At 42.5% G+C, this 18,969-nt stretch overlaps 1 protein-coding gene across 1 annotated transcript in view; it reads right to left on the bottom strand.

The window, feature by feature from the left end:
- The window catches only part of FGD6 (FYVE, RhoGEF and PH domain containing 6), a 154,778-nt gene extending 136,652 nt beyond the window's left edge, over positions 1-18,126 (bottom strand). The window contains exon 1 of the mRNA XM_073620164.1: positions 17,970-18,126. Coding sequence (XP_073476265.1) covers positions 17,970-17,979 — 10 coding nt within the window. The 5' untranslated portion in view covers positions 17,980-18,126. The remainder of the gene's footprint in view (positions 1-17,969) is intronic.
- Positions 18,127-18,969: the final 843 nt, after the last annotated feature.

Here is an 18,969-nt window from a genome sequence, read left to right as displayed (position 1 = left end):
GCGAAACCGGTCGAGAATCCAAGTCATTGTTACAATCTCTGTTATTACTGGATGCAATTCATGCGGTTGTATATATTGCCTTGTCCTGTATTGCAACTGTATATGTCATTGCATTATTGTGTTATATACATTCTTTTAAAATGGATTTCTATTAAAAATATAGTTTTTATCCTATTATCTCCTCTTCACCCTTTTGTATTAATACCCTACTACCTTTAGTACCGAAATAGTCCCCTGTGTTTTTCCCTGTGTGTGGGGGGTTGGGACACCTGCCGACAGAAGCAGCGAACTGCGGCACTCCCTACTCCCTGCCTTCTTTTGTATCAGAAATTATAATTATATATATATATATATATATATATATATATATATATATATATATATATATATATATATATATATATATATATATATATATATATATATATACACACATACACACACACATACACACACATACACAGGCATACCCCACTTTCCAGCTTTAGTAAAAAAACCCCATTGTGTACTTAAAAGTGGGATATATATATATATACACATTTTCTTGCATTAAGTCTCTTTAATTTAAATAAAAATTCCATTGTGATCAGTTCTCAGCTACTATTCAGAGTTATCTTGTGGAAAAAAAAAAAAAATTAAAAACTTTTTTTTTTTTAACGATATTCACATTATTTGCATGTATGACATCAATGCCATATTGCTGGACAACAGCTCCTGTGCGGTTAACTTATATCTGCACTTCCTTTTAGACAACTAGGAAAAGTGTGCCTGTTTGTTGAATGGAGTAAATACGGTAGTATACAGTGCCGACAAGTGAATACGTAGGAATCTGTGCATTACCACCTAGCGAATAAGTGTCTGTATATTTTTGTAAAATAGATGAACTTAATGTAAACCATGTTACCAGAGCATTGCAATGTTTTTAAAAACTTTATTTCATAAGTACAGTCAGAAATTCAATATTTGTACGAGGGCAGCCATACTGGCCAATTACATCCATATTATCTGCTTATAGCGTAGCAGTACTAAACATTGCTTGCGCTTGATTATTTCATCCCAAAATTCAAGTTTATGAGATGAAGTTTAGAAGATGGCCATTTCATTAGAGCAATACATTTTCTGTTAAGCTGATATCTTCTTATCTCAACAGCTGTTAAAGCAATTGTAAATGCTCAGTTTTTTTAAATTAAAACATAAACATTTCATATTTGCCTGCTCTGTGCAATGGTTCTGCACAGAACAGCTCTGACCCTCCCCCCTGGGGTCCCCCACCAGAACTCCTGGCTAATCCCTCCCCCAAAAACTGCCCCCTCATTGACACACAGAGCGCAGGTCAGCCCCGCCCTCCGCTCCCTCCTCACTGGCTGTGTTTGACAGCAGCAGAAGCCAATGGCTTCTGCTGCTGTGTGAGCCAATGAGGGAGGGAGAGAGTCGAGAAAGCCTCTTCTCTCGTGCACATTGCTGGATTGAGATCAGGGTCATGTGAGATGGGGGGGGAGCTGCATGCAAAAGGTTTTTACCTTAAAGCGGGGTTCCACCCAAATTTTGAACAATATCTGTATGTATTCTCTTCCTTGCCTAGATGCTGACACGCCGTTTAAAAAAATTGAAATCGCCGTAATTACCTTTAATTTTTCTATTCTTCTTTGCACTTCCTGGTTCTCCTCCCGTGGGAGTAGGCGTGTTTCTAGCCTCTCCCAGACTCCTGGGAGCTAGTCTCAGGCTTCCCAGGATGCCACTGAGCATGTGCGGGAATGAGCGGTGAATGCTGGGAGCACAGCATTCACCACATCCAGGAAATAAATGCTTGTGGGCTTCAAATGCCCACAATGAAGATGGAAACTGCCTGCAGTGAATAATATAAGTTATTCTTTCCGACGAAATCTGACACAGGCGGACATATTACACACAATATGTGAGTATGTAATGCTGAGAAGAAAAGTTTGTGAATGAACTCAAAAAAAAAAAAAAAAAAAAACGATAGATAGGTGGACCCCCACTTTAAGTCTCTTTAATTTAAAGAAAAATTCCACTGTGATCAGTTCCCAGCTACTATTCAGAGTTGTCTGCTGTGTGAACCAATGAGGGAGGGAGAGAGTCGAGAAAGCCTCTGCTCTCGTGCACATTGCTGGATTGAGATCAGGGTCAGGTGAGATGGGGGGGGAGCTGCATGCAAAAGGTTTTTACCTTAATGTAGAAAATGCACCTCTCCGGATAAATGTTTGAGGTTTAGAGATACCAGAGGTGCTTATCTACATATCTTGTTTCAGTGTACCAAAATTTGTCCCCTTTGGCAAACAATTTTCACCATTCATAATGATTTAGATGGCAACTTCCTCTCCGACCCAAAAAAAAAGAAAAAAAAATTGCGTTCCTTTCTATAATCCCTGGGTTGGTCGCACAACACAACTAAAATCTCCTCCCTTGTCAAAGTGGATTGCCATCGTAAGTTATATTAGAATGATGGAGGAATTTTCGGGCCTTACCTATGGACAGTGGATCCTTTACTTGGATACGAATGCCCTTAAAAATTGGCTGCAACTCCCTTTTTTTTTTGGTTTTTCCTCTCTTTTCCCTCCTTTTTTTCTATCTTTTTTTTTTCCCCATCCCATTTCTACAATGCAAAATGAGATTATGACATTTTCACCACTACATATTGCTCAGGAACAGACCATCCCCCCTCTTTTCTCTCTCTCTTCACACTTACTTACCCACAATCCATACATTATTAATTAGGACTATGCCATATACTTGGTATAATAACATTATTTATATGGCCTTATTTTATGCAGTTCAGTCTTCAGTGACACTCACTCACTAATGAGTGGTGATTGACCTTCTTTTCCACCCATCGTACCTACTGAATGACTATACTTATCTTGACATTTGCCTCAGTTACGCAGCGATAATTGGCTGTATGTGCTGTCTTTTTTCCTTCTTGTAAATATAAACATTGCAATAAAAATATATTCAACCCTACTGTAGAGAATGTACTAAAAGAGGTTGTAAAGTCTCATGGTTTTTCACCCTAATGCATTCTATGCATTAAGTTAAAAATCCTTTTTTGCTGCAGCACCCCCCCAGAGCTCCCCTTTTACTTACCTTCACCCAATCCGTTCCAGCGCCGAGCATGAGCCCAGCGGCTTCAGACGCTGTCTCTCTCATCATTGGATAGATTGATAGCAGCAGGAACCATTGGCTCCTACTGCTGTCAATCAAATCCAGTAACACCAGAGCAGGGTGTGGGGCCAAGTCCTGCTTTCTGTGTCGATGGACGCAGCAGTGGCACTCGGGTGCCACCAGGGATAGCGGCTCCCCAAGGGGGCTCCTGATGGACGGGAGAAGCCAGGAGTGCCACTGGGGTACCCTAGAAGAGGAGGATCCAGGCTGCTCTGTGCAAAACCCATTGCACGGAGCAGGCAAGTATAACATGTTTGTTATTTTTTTTTTTTTAAAAGACCGAACCTTTACAACTACTTAAAAAACTTCTGCCTTAAGGCCCAATTCACACCTGAGCATTACGTTTTCAGGCAGTAAGTCGCGCGATTTTATCGCAATTTTGCCATGATTTTTGCAGCGTTCTTATGGTGTTTTGCTGCGATTTTGTACAGGTCAAAAGGTCACCAATGTAAAAGCAGAAAAACGCCCAAATCTGCCTAAAAAAAAGTTCCAGAACTTGTTTGAACTTCAGGCGTTTTGGAGCTTCTGGCTTCAGGCGTTTTGGAACCATCTCCATAGAGAATAATAAATTTTTTCCCCTCCAGCGTTTTGTAGCTTCAGGCTTCCAGCTACAAAACGCTCAGGTATGAATGGGGTCTCAGAACCACTTAACGCAAATAAGAAGAATGAGGTTGCATCAGTTACAGAGCTTTGTCTAGTGGTTAGTTGACAAACCTTTATATTTTAAGCAATAACACAACATGTAAAAGAAAGCATTTAAAAATGTAAAATGTATTCCGGTGTAAAATATGCAAAAAATTGCTCCAATAATGTGGCTGCTTGATTCATTATCTTCCACACAGGGGAGGGATCCTGCAATCTAATACAACTAATAAGCAAGAAAGGACCTGCTTCCTAATTATGGCTCAGTGAAGTCTATTTACAGGCTAATTCCTTTTTACTACTTACATTGTAAATGCAGACTTGTGTGCTGTAATGAAAAAAGGTCCCAGGAAACAACATTAGTCATTGAACTAAGGTCACTCATTTCCTTTCTTTGTGCCCCAGGCTAATGTGAATGTACCACTGAAAAGCCATAATGACCTAAAGAAACTCTGCCTTTTTGCCTTCACCAAAGACAACATATCAATCCATTACTGATCTTTTTTGGGTTTAAAAAAAAAAAAAAGGACAAAAGAAAAACACACCTCCAATAGAATGCATTAGGGTGAAAAACCTTGGGGCTTTAGAACCACTTAAAGCAGAGGGCCACCCTGGAAAAAAAAATGCCACCAAAATTCCTAAAGAAATAAAAAAAAAAACATTTGGAAAAAAAAAATTTTTATACTTACCTAAACCCTTGTTGCTAGGCAGTCTTCCTAATCTGCCTCTTCCTATTCCGTGGCGTGTTCTTCTCCTCGGTGAGCGGCCCCGTTGTCTTCTGGGAACTGTGTGTGTTCCCAGAACACCACGGGGCCATTCACAGATCGCTGCGCCGCTCGCGCATGCGCAGTAGGAAACTGGCAGTGAAGCCAAAAGGCTCCACTGCCTGTTTCCCTTACCTAGGATGGCGATGCCGGGACCCGAGAGCTGAGGGACAGTTCGGCCTCGGGCGGCCGACATCGCGGGCACCCAGGACAGGTAAGTCTACTTATTTAAAGTCAGCAGCTACAGTGTTTGTAGTTTTGTTTTTTTAGCTGGCCGGAATCCCCCTTTAACTATTATAGTTAAAGCCAAATGGCTTTCCTAAAATGCACTTTCAAAGCTCCTTCCTACATTTACAAACATTTTTACATGGAAGGCATAGATTCAGCATTTTCGTAAAGTGCCAACCTTTCTCGCTAAGGCCTCATGCACATTGCTGCTCCTAAACTGACGTTGTTGGGGCTTTTGGTGTTTTTTTGCCTGAGCTCCTGAACGCACCTCAATAAAAGCCTATGGTGGAGATTTACTGAAAATGATGCAATCAGAATTCGGTGCAGCTGTGCATGGTAGCCAATCAGCTTCTAACTTCAGCTTGTTCAATTAAACTTTGACAAAGAAAAAAACCTGGAAGCTGTTTGGTTTCTATACAGAGTTGCACCAGTTTTAGTAAATCTCCCCATGTCCATGCACACATAGGCATTTAGAGGAATTTAGGAGCAGCAGTTTAGAGGCAGTCAAGGAATCATGTTCAGGAGAGGAGCTTTTAGGCATAAAAGAACTCAAACCATGGCAAAACGCGTCCAAATGCTAGGCACGTTTAGCACTTCAGCATTTATTTAAACGCCCAAACACCAAATGCTGCTAAACTTTCCTAAACTAGTTTTTTTTTAAAAACGCAGCTTAGGTGAGTTTTTAACACTGATTTTCTCCTGTCAGGAGAAACGCGTTAACAATAAACCAATGTGGACGAGGCCTGAATGTTAGAAAACACAGGATTTTTTTTCTTGAAGAACATATTTTTCAAAATGTGATCTCCGATCCCAAGCTTCTGTCTCTCAAAGATCCTTAATTTAATTATGTGTTACACCCAGATTTCCATAACAAAACACATGAACTGTCATGGTACCAGCAGACAAACAAATCTTAATACCTCTGGCCATGACACAAACAGCAATGAATCACCGACAAAATTTCAGTGTGGTTAATGTAGGCTAGACTGATGAAATGTCAGAGACAAGACCTACAGTTGTGCTCATAAGTTTACATACCCTGGCAGAATGTATGATTTCTTGGCCATTTTGCAGAGAATATGAATGATAACACAAAAACTTTTCTTTCACTCATGGTGTTTGGCTGAAGCCATTTATTATCATTCAACTGTGTTTACTCTTTTTAAATCATACTCACAACAGAAACTACCCAAATGACCCTGATCAAAAGTTTACACACCCCAGTTCTTAATACCCTGTATTGCCCCCTTTAACATCAATGACAGCTTGAACTCTTTTGTGGTATTTGTGGATGAGGCTCTTTATTTTCTCAGATGGTAAATCTGCCCATTCCTCTTGGCAAAAAGCCTCCAGTTCCTGTAAATTCTTGGGCTGTCTTGCATGAACTGCACGTTTGAGATCTCCCCAGAGTGGATCAATGATATTGAGGTCAGGAGACTGAGATGGCCACTCCAGAACCTTCATTTTATTCTGCTGTAGCCAATCACAGGTCGAATTGGCCTTGTGTTTGGATCATTGTCATGTTGGAATGTCCAAGTACGTCCAGTACGCAAATGTTCCTCCAGTATTATTGGATAACATACTGCATTCATCTTGCTATCAATTTTGACCAAATTTGCTGTGCCTTTGTAGCTCACACATCCCCAAAACATCTGTGATACACCTCTGTACCTTTCATCATAGGTCTTGTTGACTCCTCTCCAAATGTAGGGTTTATGGGTTGTGGCCAAAAAAGTGCAATTCTGGTGTCAGCACTCCAAATGACTTTGTGCCAGAAGGTTTGAGACTTGTCTCTGTACTGTTTGGCGTATTGTAAGCGGGATACTTTGTGGCATTTGCATAGTAATGGCTTTCTTCTGGTGACACAACCATGCAGCCCATCTTTCTTCAAGTGCCTCCTTATTGTGCATCTTGAAACAGCTACACCACATGTTTTCAGAGAGTCCTATATTTCACCTGAAGTTATTTTTGGGTTTTTCTTTGCATCCCGAATAAATTTTCCTGGCAGTTGTGGCTGAAATTTTAGTTGGTCTGCCTGAACGTGGTTTGTTTTTTTTTTTGGCGCTTTTAACCCCCGCTAATGGCCAAAAAAGGGCTGCCTATTGATTTTAATGGGCGGGGGCGTTTTAGGAGCGGGGTATACCCCACTCATACAGTGCCTCAAAGATGCTGCTTGCCAGACTTTCTTTAGCGTCCTGCCAGCGCACCGCTCCAGTGTGAAAGCACTCGGGTTTTCATACTGGAGTGAGAGGAGAGGCTCTTTACAGGTGCTATGCAGACGCTATTTTTAGCGCTATAGCGTCTGTAAAGCGCCTCAGTGTGAAAGCAGCCTAATTACAAGCAAACAGATCACAGGTGAGGATGGTTACCTTTAACAGCCATTCAAACCCTTTTGTGTCAACTTGTGTGCATATTATCAGGCCAAAATCAGGGTATGTAAACTTTTGATCAGGGTCATTTGGGTAGTTTCTGTAGTCATTTTGATTTAAAAAGAGTAAACACAGTTGACTGATAATAAATGGCTTCAGCCAAACACTAAGGCCCCTTTCACATGTGCGGACCGTTCAGATCCGCCTGTCAGTTTTTTCAGACGGATCTGAACAATCGCTCCGTACATCTCTATGGAGCGTCGGATGTCAGCGGTGCCATATTCGCTGACATCCGATCCGCCCCAACCCGCTCCGCAAAATGCAGACGGATGGATGTCCTATTTTCCATTTGTCTGGCGGATCAGATCGGGTGAAAACGGACAGGCGGTCCGTAATCATCCGATCCCCCCCATAGGGGAGAGCAGACTCTATGACAGGTCTGTCCCTGCACAGTGAGCAGAGACGGACTTGTCATCCGCCGGCTCAGCGGGGATCAATGGAGCGATCCCCACTGAGCAAGCGGAGTACTAAGCCCCGTGTGAAAGGGGCCTTACTATGAGTAAAAGAAATGTTTTTGTGTTATCATTCATATTCTCTGGAAAAATGGCCAAAAAAAAAAAATGTAATTCTGCCAGGGTATGTAAACTTATGAGCACAACTGTATATACTGCACACATCCACAATCAAAGATATACCTTGGAACATAGAAAACAAGATGAGGATTAACAAAGATTCTTGCAGACATCTCAAGGTCTCTTCTCTTTGGAGTATTATTAGTCCCAACACAACATTTATGACCTAACAGGTTAACCTAAACTCTGACAGTTTTAGGCACGTTTACAGGCGACAAGAGCTTGGGCGTTAATTTCACTGGCCAGAATAAAAGTTTATTATACACATTGAAATGAATTTAAGCTAAAGCGCTAAACGTGCCAAACGTTAACAAGCGTTTTTTTCTGCAAAAATGCTGCTGCTCATGGACACATTGGTAGTGGGGTTTTTTCCTGCCTCTGAAAGTCCCTGCCACTTAACGCTGCTATAAGTCTATGCGTGCATGGACACACAGGCTAACATGGAGGGGCAATAGAAGCCTGACGCCCCTAAAAGCAGCAGTAAAAATGTCCCGTGTGCTTGAGGCCCTATTCTCCGAATGACCTTTAGCAGTACAATAATGAATTTGAGTGTTGATGTCAGAAAATAAATTTGTACGCAAAATAAATCAACAAACACTTTTCTGTGCACCAGCACCATAAAAATAAATAATAATAATATCAAAAATGCAGTACAAATATATCATATCACATAATGAATAAAAGTCCACATCCAAGGAAAAACACAACAGTGTTCAGATCCCTGTGTGAAGAAATCCAGAGATGCGGGGACACTAATTCCAAGTGTAAAAAGCCCACCACCAGCAAAAGGGGACGAGGAGCCACGTTCTTAGATGCCACCCATTGCTATCCGACTGCATCGTGTGCCACTGTGTTTTACTATACCAGCCCTCTGGCAGATGTTTTACATGCTGTACACAAGACGTAGGAGTCTGACAGTTACATTTTATTAAAGTGCAAGTTGTATTACGATACAGAGAGCACTTTGATTTCTTTTTTTGTCCTATATTTGCCATCTGGGTGACGGGGATTGTATGATCTGCTGAGACCAGTTCCCATCTGATTACACCCCCCTTTTCTCCGGGATAGAAAATGTGATATTTGGCCTGACTGTGGACACAGGGGTCAATGTGTTGAGGAGAGCGAAGCAACCCCTTTTGCTGGTGGTGGGCTCTTTACACTTGGAATCGGTGTCCCCGCATCTCTGGATTTCTTCACACAGGGATCTGTCGTGTCTTTCCTTGGATGTGGACCTTTATTCATTCATGTGATATATGACATATTTGCACTGCACTTTTTATATTATTATACGTTTATTGGGCTTATAAAATTTTACACTTGGTGTTCAGCTTACATAAATCGTTTTTATTGAGATTTTGGTTTATTAGGATTGGGCTGATTGTATTCTTTCTTTATTAGACGTAAAAAAAAAAAAAAAAATTAAAAAAAAATTAAAACCCCATCTAAAAGAAGCTGGCACGTACAGTGTGTTCACATATTTCGCAGAGTCCCACTTTTCACATACTGTATGTATACAAATTTCTACTGCGGTCTGTGTCCCTGTTCGGGAGATTACTCTCACTTTCTGTCCCAACTTAAATATGACCAGAACTAGAATAGGACGACACTTGTTTTGATGATCACAGTTGAAGACTTCTTGTTGATCACAGTTGAAGACTACTTTGGGGAGATCTCTTTTAACTTCCTATTGTGTCTTGAAAACAGGAAGTATAGGAAAATCCGCCAAAAGAACACTACCTCAAAAGGTCAACTACCATGATGAACATTGTACCTCGGTGCTACTTGGATGCAAGAGCTGCAGGTCTCAGATCCCATTGCTATGGTCACGTCTCCACCTCCTCCTCCTGTTGTGTTGTGCATGTCCAGGAGGAAAGGGAAGCAGAGACATGACCTCAGCAATAGGGTATATGAGACCCTAAGCTTACATCCTGGTGGCCTGGAAGTACAGCAGGAGCTGCACTAATCCAAGCAAGAACACAAAGGTTTTTGAGATGTGGAAAAAAAGGATTCCTCACAGGAGGTGGCTTTAGAGGCAACAGAGGCTTTAAAGTGGAATTCAACTAAAAAACGCTGACCCTCTTGGCCTCTCGGAACATTAATGGATCTCCTTGCCTGTCAGTGTTTGTGCCACACACAGCTCTGTTCTGAGACACTGTGACTCCCGTGTGCACGCACAGAAGTAAAGTCATCCCGGCCTGGACAATCAAGAGGCCAAAGAGTCCAAACCTGGAAAGAAGACCAGGAGTAGATGGAAGTGACTGTGACCAACGGGGATCGCTTCTAAGGTAAATCAGCAATAATGTGGTAATATGTTGTGCATACTAGCATATTATCGCTAAAAGCTCCTAGGGACATTTCACATCAGCCCCTGCCCTCAAGGAGCTTACAATCTAAAGTCCCTATCTCGCATGCCTAAGCTAAGGGCAATGTCAGTTTTTATTGCTGTCTGTGCCCCCGTTAAGGAGATTCATCCTCTCTATTTGTCCTGTTTACCATTAATATTGAAAGTGAAAGTAAAAGAAAATCCCAAATTTTGGGTTGTCTCAGAAAAGTAGTAGGGGAAAATCTTCCAATGAGGACACTAGTTCTGGTGATCTGGGGGTCCCCAAGCAATTCCCTTAATTTAAAGGGAAATTTAATTTCCTCTCACTTCCTGTTTGGCTATGGGACAGGAAGTGGAGGGAAATCTCTGCAATGGGACACAGATGGCGAAAAAAAATCTGACAGGAATTATAACCCTATAGTTCTACTTTAAGGTCTGGAAATTGATCCCTGATTATGTATATCAGTTAAAAGAGAGAAACACTGACCTGCATTATTTCAGTTTGTAAAAAAGGAGGTTCAGTCAACTTTACATCACCCACACAGGTGCAGATCTTCTAGTCCAGTGGTTCTCAACTCCAGTCCTCAGGACCCACTAACAGGCCAGATTTTAGGTATTACCTTGGAGAGATGCAGACTAGAATACTGCAATCACTGAGCAGGAAATGATATCACCTATGATGTATTTCAGTTATCTTGCAAACCTGGCCTATTATTGGGTCCTGAGGACAGGTAGTTAAGAATCACTGTTCTAGTCATTTCTTTACACACCATCAGTCTCGAAGAAAAAAAAAATCATCTTCACCTGCATTTTTTGTGTGATTTTTTCTAATTTGAAAACAACCTTTATTCTTACCAGACCAGCCTTTTTAATGATGGTAGACTATTGTGCAATAATTCATCGAAAAGCCAATTAAAGCAAACATATGAGGACACCAAAGACTGAATCTTTTTACTTGTTCCATACATAACCCGTATGCAGTGCTTTAGAAAAACAAGGCTAGGTTCACACTTATGCGGTGCGAGAAACGCGGTGATCCATGTGCATTACCTGCACCGATTGCAAATTGCGCTGCCCTTGGGATCTGCTGCGGGTGTCAATACAAAGTTAATGACACCCCAAACGCAGGTCGCAAACACAGTGCACTTGCCCGCACTGGATCACATGGTACAAAAGGACCATGAAATCCGGTTGCGGTGCGGCTCAAAAAAGGTGCATGCACTTCTTTGATGAGATGCGGTTCAGTTTGAGCCCATTCAAAGTGAATGGGCTAAATTTGCACCAAGCTGAATCGCATGTGAATTGCACAGGAATGCAACGTAGATATTTGCCAGCACACCAAGGATCAGCACAAAGTGGCGTCCAAATGGTTTAGTTTATTGCATGATCACAATACAAGAGGGTGCAACGTTTCAGAGTCACGCAGGACCCCTTCGTCAGGCATGTGATGATGAAGGGGTCCTGCGTGACTCTGAAACGTTGCACCCTCTTGTGTTGTGATCATGCAATAAACTAAACCGTTTGGACGCCACTTTGTGCTGATCCTTGGTATGCTGGCAAATATCTACGTTGTGACTTGAACCAGTATCCAGCTGGTTGTTGCTACAGCACCCGAACCTTTGGAGCTTATACCAGGAACGTGTGCGATGGGAATATGAAGTATTACTTGCACAGGAATGCAGTGCGGTTCATAGTGTGAACAGAGCCCTAATGACAGCAATATTGGAGCCTACATTTCCCAGCATCAGAATTTGGTAGAAGATCTCAGACATCTGTTACACTGATGTAAAGTCAGGGCATGCTTCTGTGATGTTTTGCACAAACATGTGGAAATGACTTGTAAGTAGAAAACTACAGCCTGGAATATGTAAAATAAACATCCTGTTGCTGAAGCAGAAGTTTGGCTACAAAGGGAAACACTTCACCTTCTCAAAATATGACCCCTTTATCCAGAACAGTAATCATTTCCTTCCTATAGACGACACAACGCATGCTCATCTTCACAATTATGTATCACTAAAGAATCTGTACTGCAGAAATGTTAGCACACTCAGTGTAGGTTCACACTGACAGCGGGAAAGAAACTGTGCAAGTTCAGCTGAACTCGCACAATTTCATTCCGGCATGTCAGTCCCGTCTTCGGGGGGGGAGATTTCAGAGACATCTGTGCAGGTTTCTGCACAGATGTCTATGGAAATCACACCCCGAAGTTGCAAAAAGTAGTACAGAAACTACTTTTGGGAACCGGTGTGGTGTCACACCGATTCGGACGGTGCCATTGCCGGCAATTGCCGCTAATTTGACATGTCAAATCGCATGCCAAATCACTCCAATGTGAACCAGGGCTAAAGGTGACTTTTGTACATTAGTATTTATTCATGCAGTCCCACTCTCGGCCATTCAATGAGCCAGCTCTCTGCGTACCATATCGAATAAGCTTGAAGGCCTTTTCCATAGTGTTTTTTTTTTTTTTTTTTTACACAAGGTAGGTAGCCAGGTCTTTACTCAAACCCTCTCCAGCTTGGCACTTGCATGCAGAATGTGGTACACATATGCACAAGCCAATTTGTACAAACATAGTAGGGCCAATTTAGACAGGAGCCAATTAACCTTCCAGCATGTCGGAGTACCTGGAGAAAACCAACCTAAATACATGCAAACTCCATGCAGATATTGTCCTGTCCCATTACTGCAAAGCAGAAGCACTAACCACTGTGCCACCACATTAGCTTATGAACAACAGTACAGTTAACAGTGTGGAGACAGGCTTGCTAAACACCAAGGGCAAAGATGCAGAACTGTGTCCCCCTCTGTTGCTGCGAACACCTAATGTAAATGGGCATACCATCCTATTATTAATATTATCAGAATTTAAAATAACGCCGGCAGTATACGCAGCGCTTTACAACTTGAGGGTAAACAGTACAACTGCAATACACTTTAAAACAGTAGGAATCGGAGAGCCCTGCTCATTAGAGCTTACCGTCTAAGAGGGAGGGTGAAGAGATATGAGAGGTAATAACTGTGGGGGGTGATGTGCTGATGGAGAAAATAAATGTACAATTGTTAGGTGGGGGCCAGATACATCTCTTCAGAGAAACCTGTTTTCAGGGATTGTCTAAAAGTGCACAAAGTAGGAGATAGTCGGACAGATTGGGGTAGAGCATTTCAGAAGATGGGAGAGGCTCGGGAGAAGTCCTGGAGGCAAGCATGGGATGAGATGACAAGGGAGCTAAAGAGCAGGAGGTCCTGGGAGGAGCGCAGAGAAGGATTTGGTTGGTATTTTAAGACCAGGTTAGTGATGTAGATGGGGGCCAAGTTATGCATGGCTTTGTAAGTTATGGTTAGTATCTTGAATTTAATTTGTTGGTTGAATGGAAGCCAATGGAGGGATTGGCAAAAAGGGGTAGCAGATGCTGAGTGGTTTGTAAGGTGGATGAGCCTGGCAGCAGCATTCATGATGATCTGAAGGGGGAAAGCCTATTTAAAGGCAAGCCAATGGGGAGGGAGTTGCAGTAATTGAGACAAGAGAATACCAGGGAGTGAACTAGAAGCTTTGTAGTGTCGTTGGTTAGGAAGGGACGTATCTTGGAGAAGTTGTGGAGGTTGAGGAGGCAAGCTTTGGGCAGCGACTGGATGTGGGGCCTAAAGGATAGTTGAGAGTCCAGGATTACACCTAGGACCTTGGCATGGGGGGACGGATTGATGGTTGAGCCGTTGATTTTGACAGAGAAATCAAGGGAAGAGGAACGTGTGGGAAGAAATATCATTAGCTCAGTTTTGGATAGTTTGAGGAAGTGATGTGACATCCAGGCTGGTATGTCTGTTAGTAAGTGGTGACGCGTGAGGAGACTGAGCTGAGGGGTGGAGAGATAGATTTGGGTGTCATCAGCATAGGGATGATATTGAAAGCCATGGGAGGCAATCAACTGACCCAAGGAGGAGGTGTAGATTGAGAAAAGGAGGAGAGGTCCAAGAACAGAACCTTGGGGGACCCCAATGGAGAAAGCAGGGGGAGAGAAGATAGTAGAGTTGTAAGTGGCACTTAAGGTGCGTTGGGATAGGTAGGATGAGAACCAGTGAAGAGTACAGTCACAAACACCAAGGGAGTGGAATTTTTTTTGAGGAGGAGGGGGGTGGTCCACTGTGTCAAAGGCAGCAGTAAGGTCCAGGAGGAGTAGTACAGCATAGTGTCTGTTGGTTTTAGCCGTTAGTAAGTCGTTTGTGAGTTTAGGAAGAGCAGTTTCCGTTGGGGGCAAAATCCAGATTGAAGGGGATCAAGAAGTTTGATCTCAGTCAGATGGTCGCTCAGTTGGTTATGGACCAGTCGTGCAAGGAGTTTGGAGGAGTAGGGGAGTAAGGAGATGGGGCGTAAGTTGTGAAGTTTGGTGGGGTCCAGTGAGGGCTTTTTAAGGATAGGGGTGACTAGCGCATCTTTTAGAGAGTTGGGGAAGATGCCAGAAGAGAGAGACAGATTAAAGATGTGTGTTAGAGAGTGTAGAATAGAGTCAGAGGGTGAGCGTAGCATTTGCGAGGGAGCAGGATCCAGGTGGGCAGGTGGTTGGATAGGTGTTAGAAAATAGTTCAGCAACCTTGTTAATACTAGCAGGGTTGAACGAGGGAAGTAATGATTGTGCCTGTGGACATGGGGTGTTGAGTGGAGGAGGTTTCTGCGCATTGGAGATCTCCTCATGATTTGTATCAATCTTATTTTTGAAGTGATTGGTGATCTCCTAGGCAGTGACTGAGTTAGTGGGTGGAGGCAGTGGAGGACAGAGTAGAGAGTTAAAAAGGTAGAGAAGAGTTGACGGAGACTACATGAGAATGTGTTAATGAGAGTGACAAAATAGGTCTGCTTGGCAGCGAGGACATGAATAGTATTTTAGGAGGGCAGATTTCTATTGGTTGAAGTCTTCCTGGGACACAGGCGCTCTAGAGGCTACGTTTTCTGAGACTTCCGGTGTCGTCTGTTTGTCAGGGTTGTAGTGGTCGGGCCCTGATTCTGCGTGTAGTGAGGGGGGCGAGTTTGTCTAGAGAGGATGACAGTGAGCTGTTATAGATGGAAGTCTCTAGGTTGGGGCAGGACAGGGGTGAGATTTTGTCATAGAGATGGTCGGTAGCAGAGTAGAGAAGGGTTGAGGTGGCGAAGGTTTGTACAGGTAATTGTTAGGCAATTGGAGGGAAAGGAGGTGGAAGACAGGGAGAGAGCAAAACTGGTGATGGTCAGAGAGTGCTCTACATGCTCTAGTGTGCATCTTCCCCTTCCTCCATGCTGGGTGCCCATAGGTGTCATGGAGTGTGAACTGCTCCTGCATGGCCATTTTTTTTTTTTCTTTTGTGATCAGTAATAGTAGTACACATTGTATCCTGCAGTCCAGACTAGGTGATCAGCGGTAATAGATCGCATTCTATCCTGCAGTCCAGACTAAGTAATCAGTATTAGTAGTACACTTTATATCCTATATTTATATAACCATCAGTAGAAGCAGAGCACATTATATACTGTAGTCCAGTGATCAGTAGTAGCAGATTACATTATATACTGTAGTCTAGTGATCAGTAGTAGCAGATTACATTATATACTGTAGTCTAGTGATCAGTAGAAGTAGATCGCACATTATATACTGTAGTCCAGTGATCAGTATATAATGTAATCTACTACTACTACTGACCACTGGACTAGAGTATATAATGTGATCTACTACTACTGATCACATGCTGTAGTCCAGTGATCAGTAGTAGTAGATCACATTATATACTGTAGTCCAGACTTTGTGATCAGTAGTAGATCATATTATACCCGGAGGTCAGAATATATGTAATCAGTGTTAGTAGTTTAGTCCAGTGATCAGTAGATCACATTATATACTGTAGTCCAGTGATCAGTAGTAGTAGATCACATTATATACTGTAGTCCAGTGAGCAGTAGTAGTAGATCACACATTATATACTGTAGTCCAGTGATCAGTAGTAGTAGATCACACATTATATACTGTAGTCCAGTGATCAGTAGTAGTAGATCACACATTATATACTGTAGTCCAGTGATCAGTAGTAGTAGATCACACATTATATACTGTAGTCCAGTGATCAGTAGTAGTAGATCACACATTATATACTGTAGTCCAGTGATCAGTAGTAGTAGATCACATTATATACTGTAGTCCAGTGATCAGTAGTAGTAGATCACATTATATACTGTAGTCCAGACTTTGTGATCAGTAGTAGATCATATTATACCCGGAGGTCAGAATATATGTAATCAGTGTTAGTAGTTTAGTCCAGTGATCAGTAGATCACATTATATACTGTAGTCCAGTGATCAGTAGTAGTAGATCACATTATATACTGTAGTCCAGTGAGCAGTAGTAGTAGATCACACATTATATACTGTAGTCCAGTGATCAGTAGTAGTAGATCACACATTATATACTGTAGTCCAGTGATCAGTAGTAGTAGATCACACATTATATACTGTAGTCCAGTGATCAGTAGTAGTAGATCACACATTATATACTGTAGTCCAGTGATCAGTAGTAGTAGATCACACATTATATACTGTAGTCCAGTGATCAGTAGTAGTAGATCACATTATATACTGTAGTCCAGTGATCAGTAGTAGTAGATCACACATTATATACTGTAGTCCAGTGACCAGTAGTAGATCACACATTATATAATGTAGTCCAGTGATCAGTAGTAGATCACATTGTATACTGTAGTCCAGTGTTCAGTAGTAGATCACATTGTATACTGTAGTCCAGTGATCAGTAGTAGAAGATCACATTGTATTCTGTAGTCCAGTGATCAAAAGTAGTAGTAGATCACATTATATACTGTAGTCCAGTGATCAGTAGTAGATTACATTATATACTGTAGTCCAGACTTAGTGATCAGTAGTAGATCACATTATACCCGGAGGACAGAATATATGTAATCAGTGTTAGTAGTTTAGTCCAGTGATCAGTAGATCACATTATATACTGTAGTCCACTGATCAGTAGTAGTAGATCACATTATATATTGTAGTCCAGTGATCAGTAGTAGTAGATCACATTATATACTGTAGATCAGTAGTAGTAGATCACACATTATATACTGTAGTCCAGTGATCAGTAGTAGATCACATTGTATACTGTAGTCCAGTGATCAGTAGTAGATCACATTGTATACTGTAGTCCAGTGATCAGTAGTAGAAGATCACATTATATACTGTAGTCTAGTGATTAGTAGTAGATCACATTATATACTGTAGTCTAGTGATTAGTAGTTGATCACATTATATACTGTAGTCCAGTGATCAGTAGTAGAAGATCACACTATTCTGTAGTCCAGTGATCCGTAGTAGTAGATCACATTATATACTGTAGTCTAGTGATCAGTAGTAGATCACATTATATACTGTAATCCAGTGATCAGTAGTAGAAGATCACATTGTATTCTGTAGTCCAGTGATCAGTAGTAGAAGATCACACATTATACAGTGTAGTCCAGTGATCAGTAGTAGAAGATTACATTATATACTGTAGTCCAGTGATCAGTAGTAGATCACATTATATACCATAGTCCAGTGATCAGTAGTAGTAGATCACATTATACCCTGAGGTCAGAATATCTGTAATCCGTGTTAGTGGTGTAGATTGTATCTCCTGTGCAGAGCACACAGTGAAGAAGTTAGAAGGTAGTAGCAGTGTGTGTCTCCCAGCACAGCAGACTGCCGCCCCCCTTTCTTCCCATAGCGCTGCCCAGGAAGCCTCTCGCACATCCTTAGTCCGGACTGATGAGCAGAGAGTGGAAAATCCCCATCCCGGACCCCGCACACAGCACTCACCAGAACTCATGTTCCTTGTTCCATCAAAGTTGCCGTTTAATCCATTGTAGTGATCCGGGCTGTATACATGAGAGGAGCGGGCAGGATGAGTCCCAGCACTGTCCGTACAAGAATCTGCCTGCCGGAGTCTCAAGACACTTCCCACTATGGGAAACGGGGAGGAATGGGGGCGTGCCCGATGGAGTGACGTCACTGACTGCACATGCTAGCTATGGGTGTTCTGCTAAAGTTTTATGACTACACACAAAATCTTGCCTGATAAGGGTCTCAAACTGGTGGCCCTCCAGCTGTTGCAAAACTACAAGCCCCATCATGCCTCTGCCTGTGGGAGTCATGCTTGTTACTGTCAGCCTTGTAATGCCCAATGGGACTTGTAGTTTTGCAGCAGCTGGAGGGCCACCAGTTTGAGACCCAGACAATATAGAGCCAAGGCCTGATTTACATCTCAGCAGGGCTGAACTGGGACAAAAATTTGGCCCTGGACTTCATCCAGACCAGCCTACTTTAATTTTGCAAACATGTACTAAAAACAGTGTATAAACTATACTGACTGTGCAAATAATAAGTAAAAACATTCTACTATGGGGCTTAGGACAGGGCATAGCCACAGCAGTGCCCATTAATGCAGCCTCACCAGTGCCCATTAATGCAACCACACCCGTGCCCATCAGCGCAGCCATATCACTGCCCATTAATGCAGCCTCACCAGTGCCCATTAATGCAACCACACCCGTGCCCATCAGCGCAGCGACACCAGTGCCCATTAATGCAGCCACACCCGTGCCCATCAGCGCAGCGACACCAGTGCCCATTAATGCAGCCACACCCCTGCCCATCAGCGCAGCCACACCAGTGCCCATTAATGCAGCCTCACCAGTGACCATTAATGCAGCCTCACCATTGCCCATTAATGCAGCCACACCCGTGCCCATCAGCGCAGCCACACCAGTGCCCATTAATGCAGCCTCACCAGTGCCCATTAATGCAGCCACACCTGTGC

This window comes from Aquarana catesbeiana, linkage group LG03 (assembly GCF_042186555.1).
Source record: "Aquarana catesbeiana isolate 2022-GZ linkage group LG03, ASM4218655v1, whole genome shotgun sequence".
In the NCBI taxonomy this organism is placed as follows: domain Eukaryota; kingdom Metazoa; phylum Chordata; class Amphibia; order Anura; family Ranidae; genus Aquarana; species Aquarana catesbeiana.
Note: the sequence above shows the minus strand (reverse complement) of the source record. Positions and strands in the feature narration are given on the sequence as shown.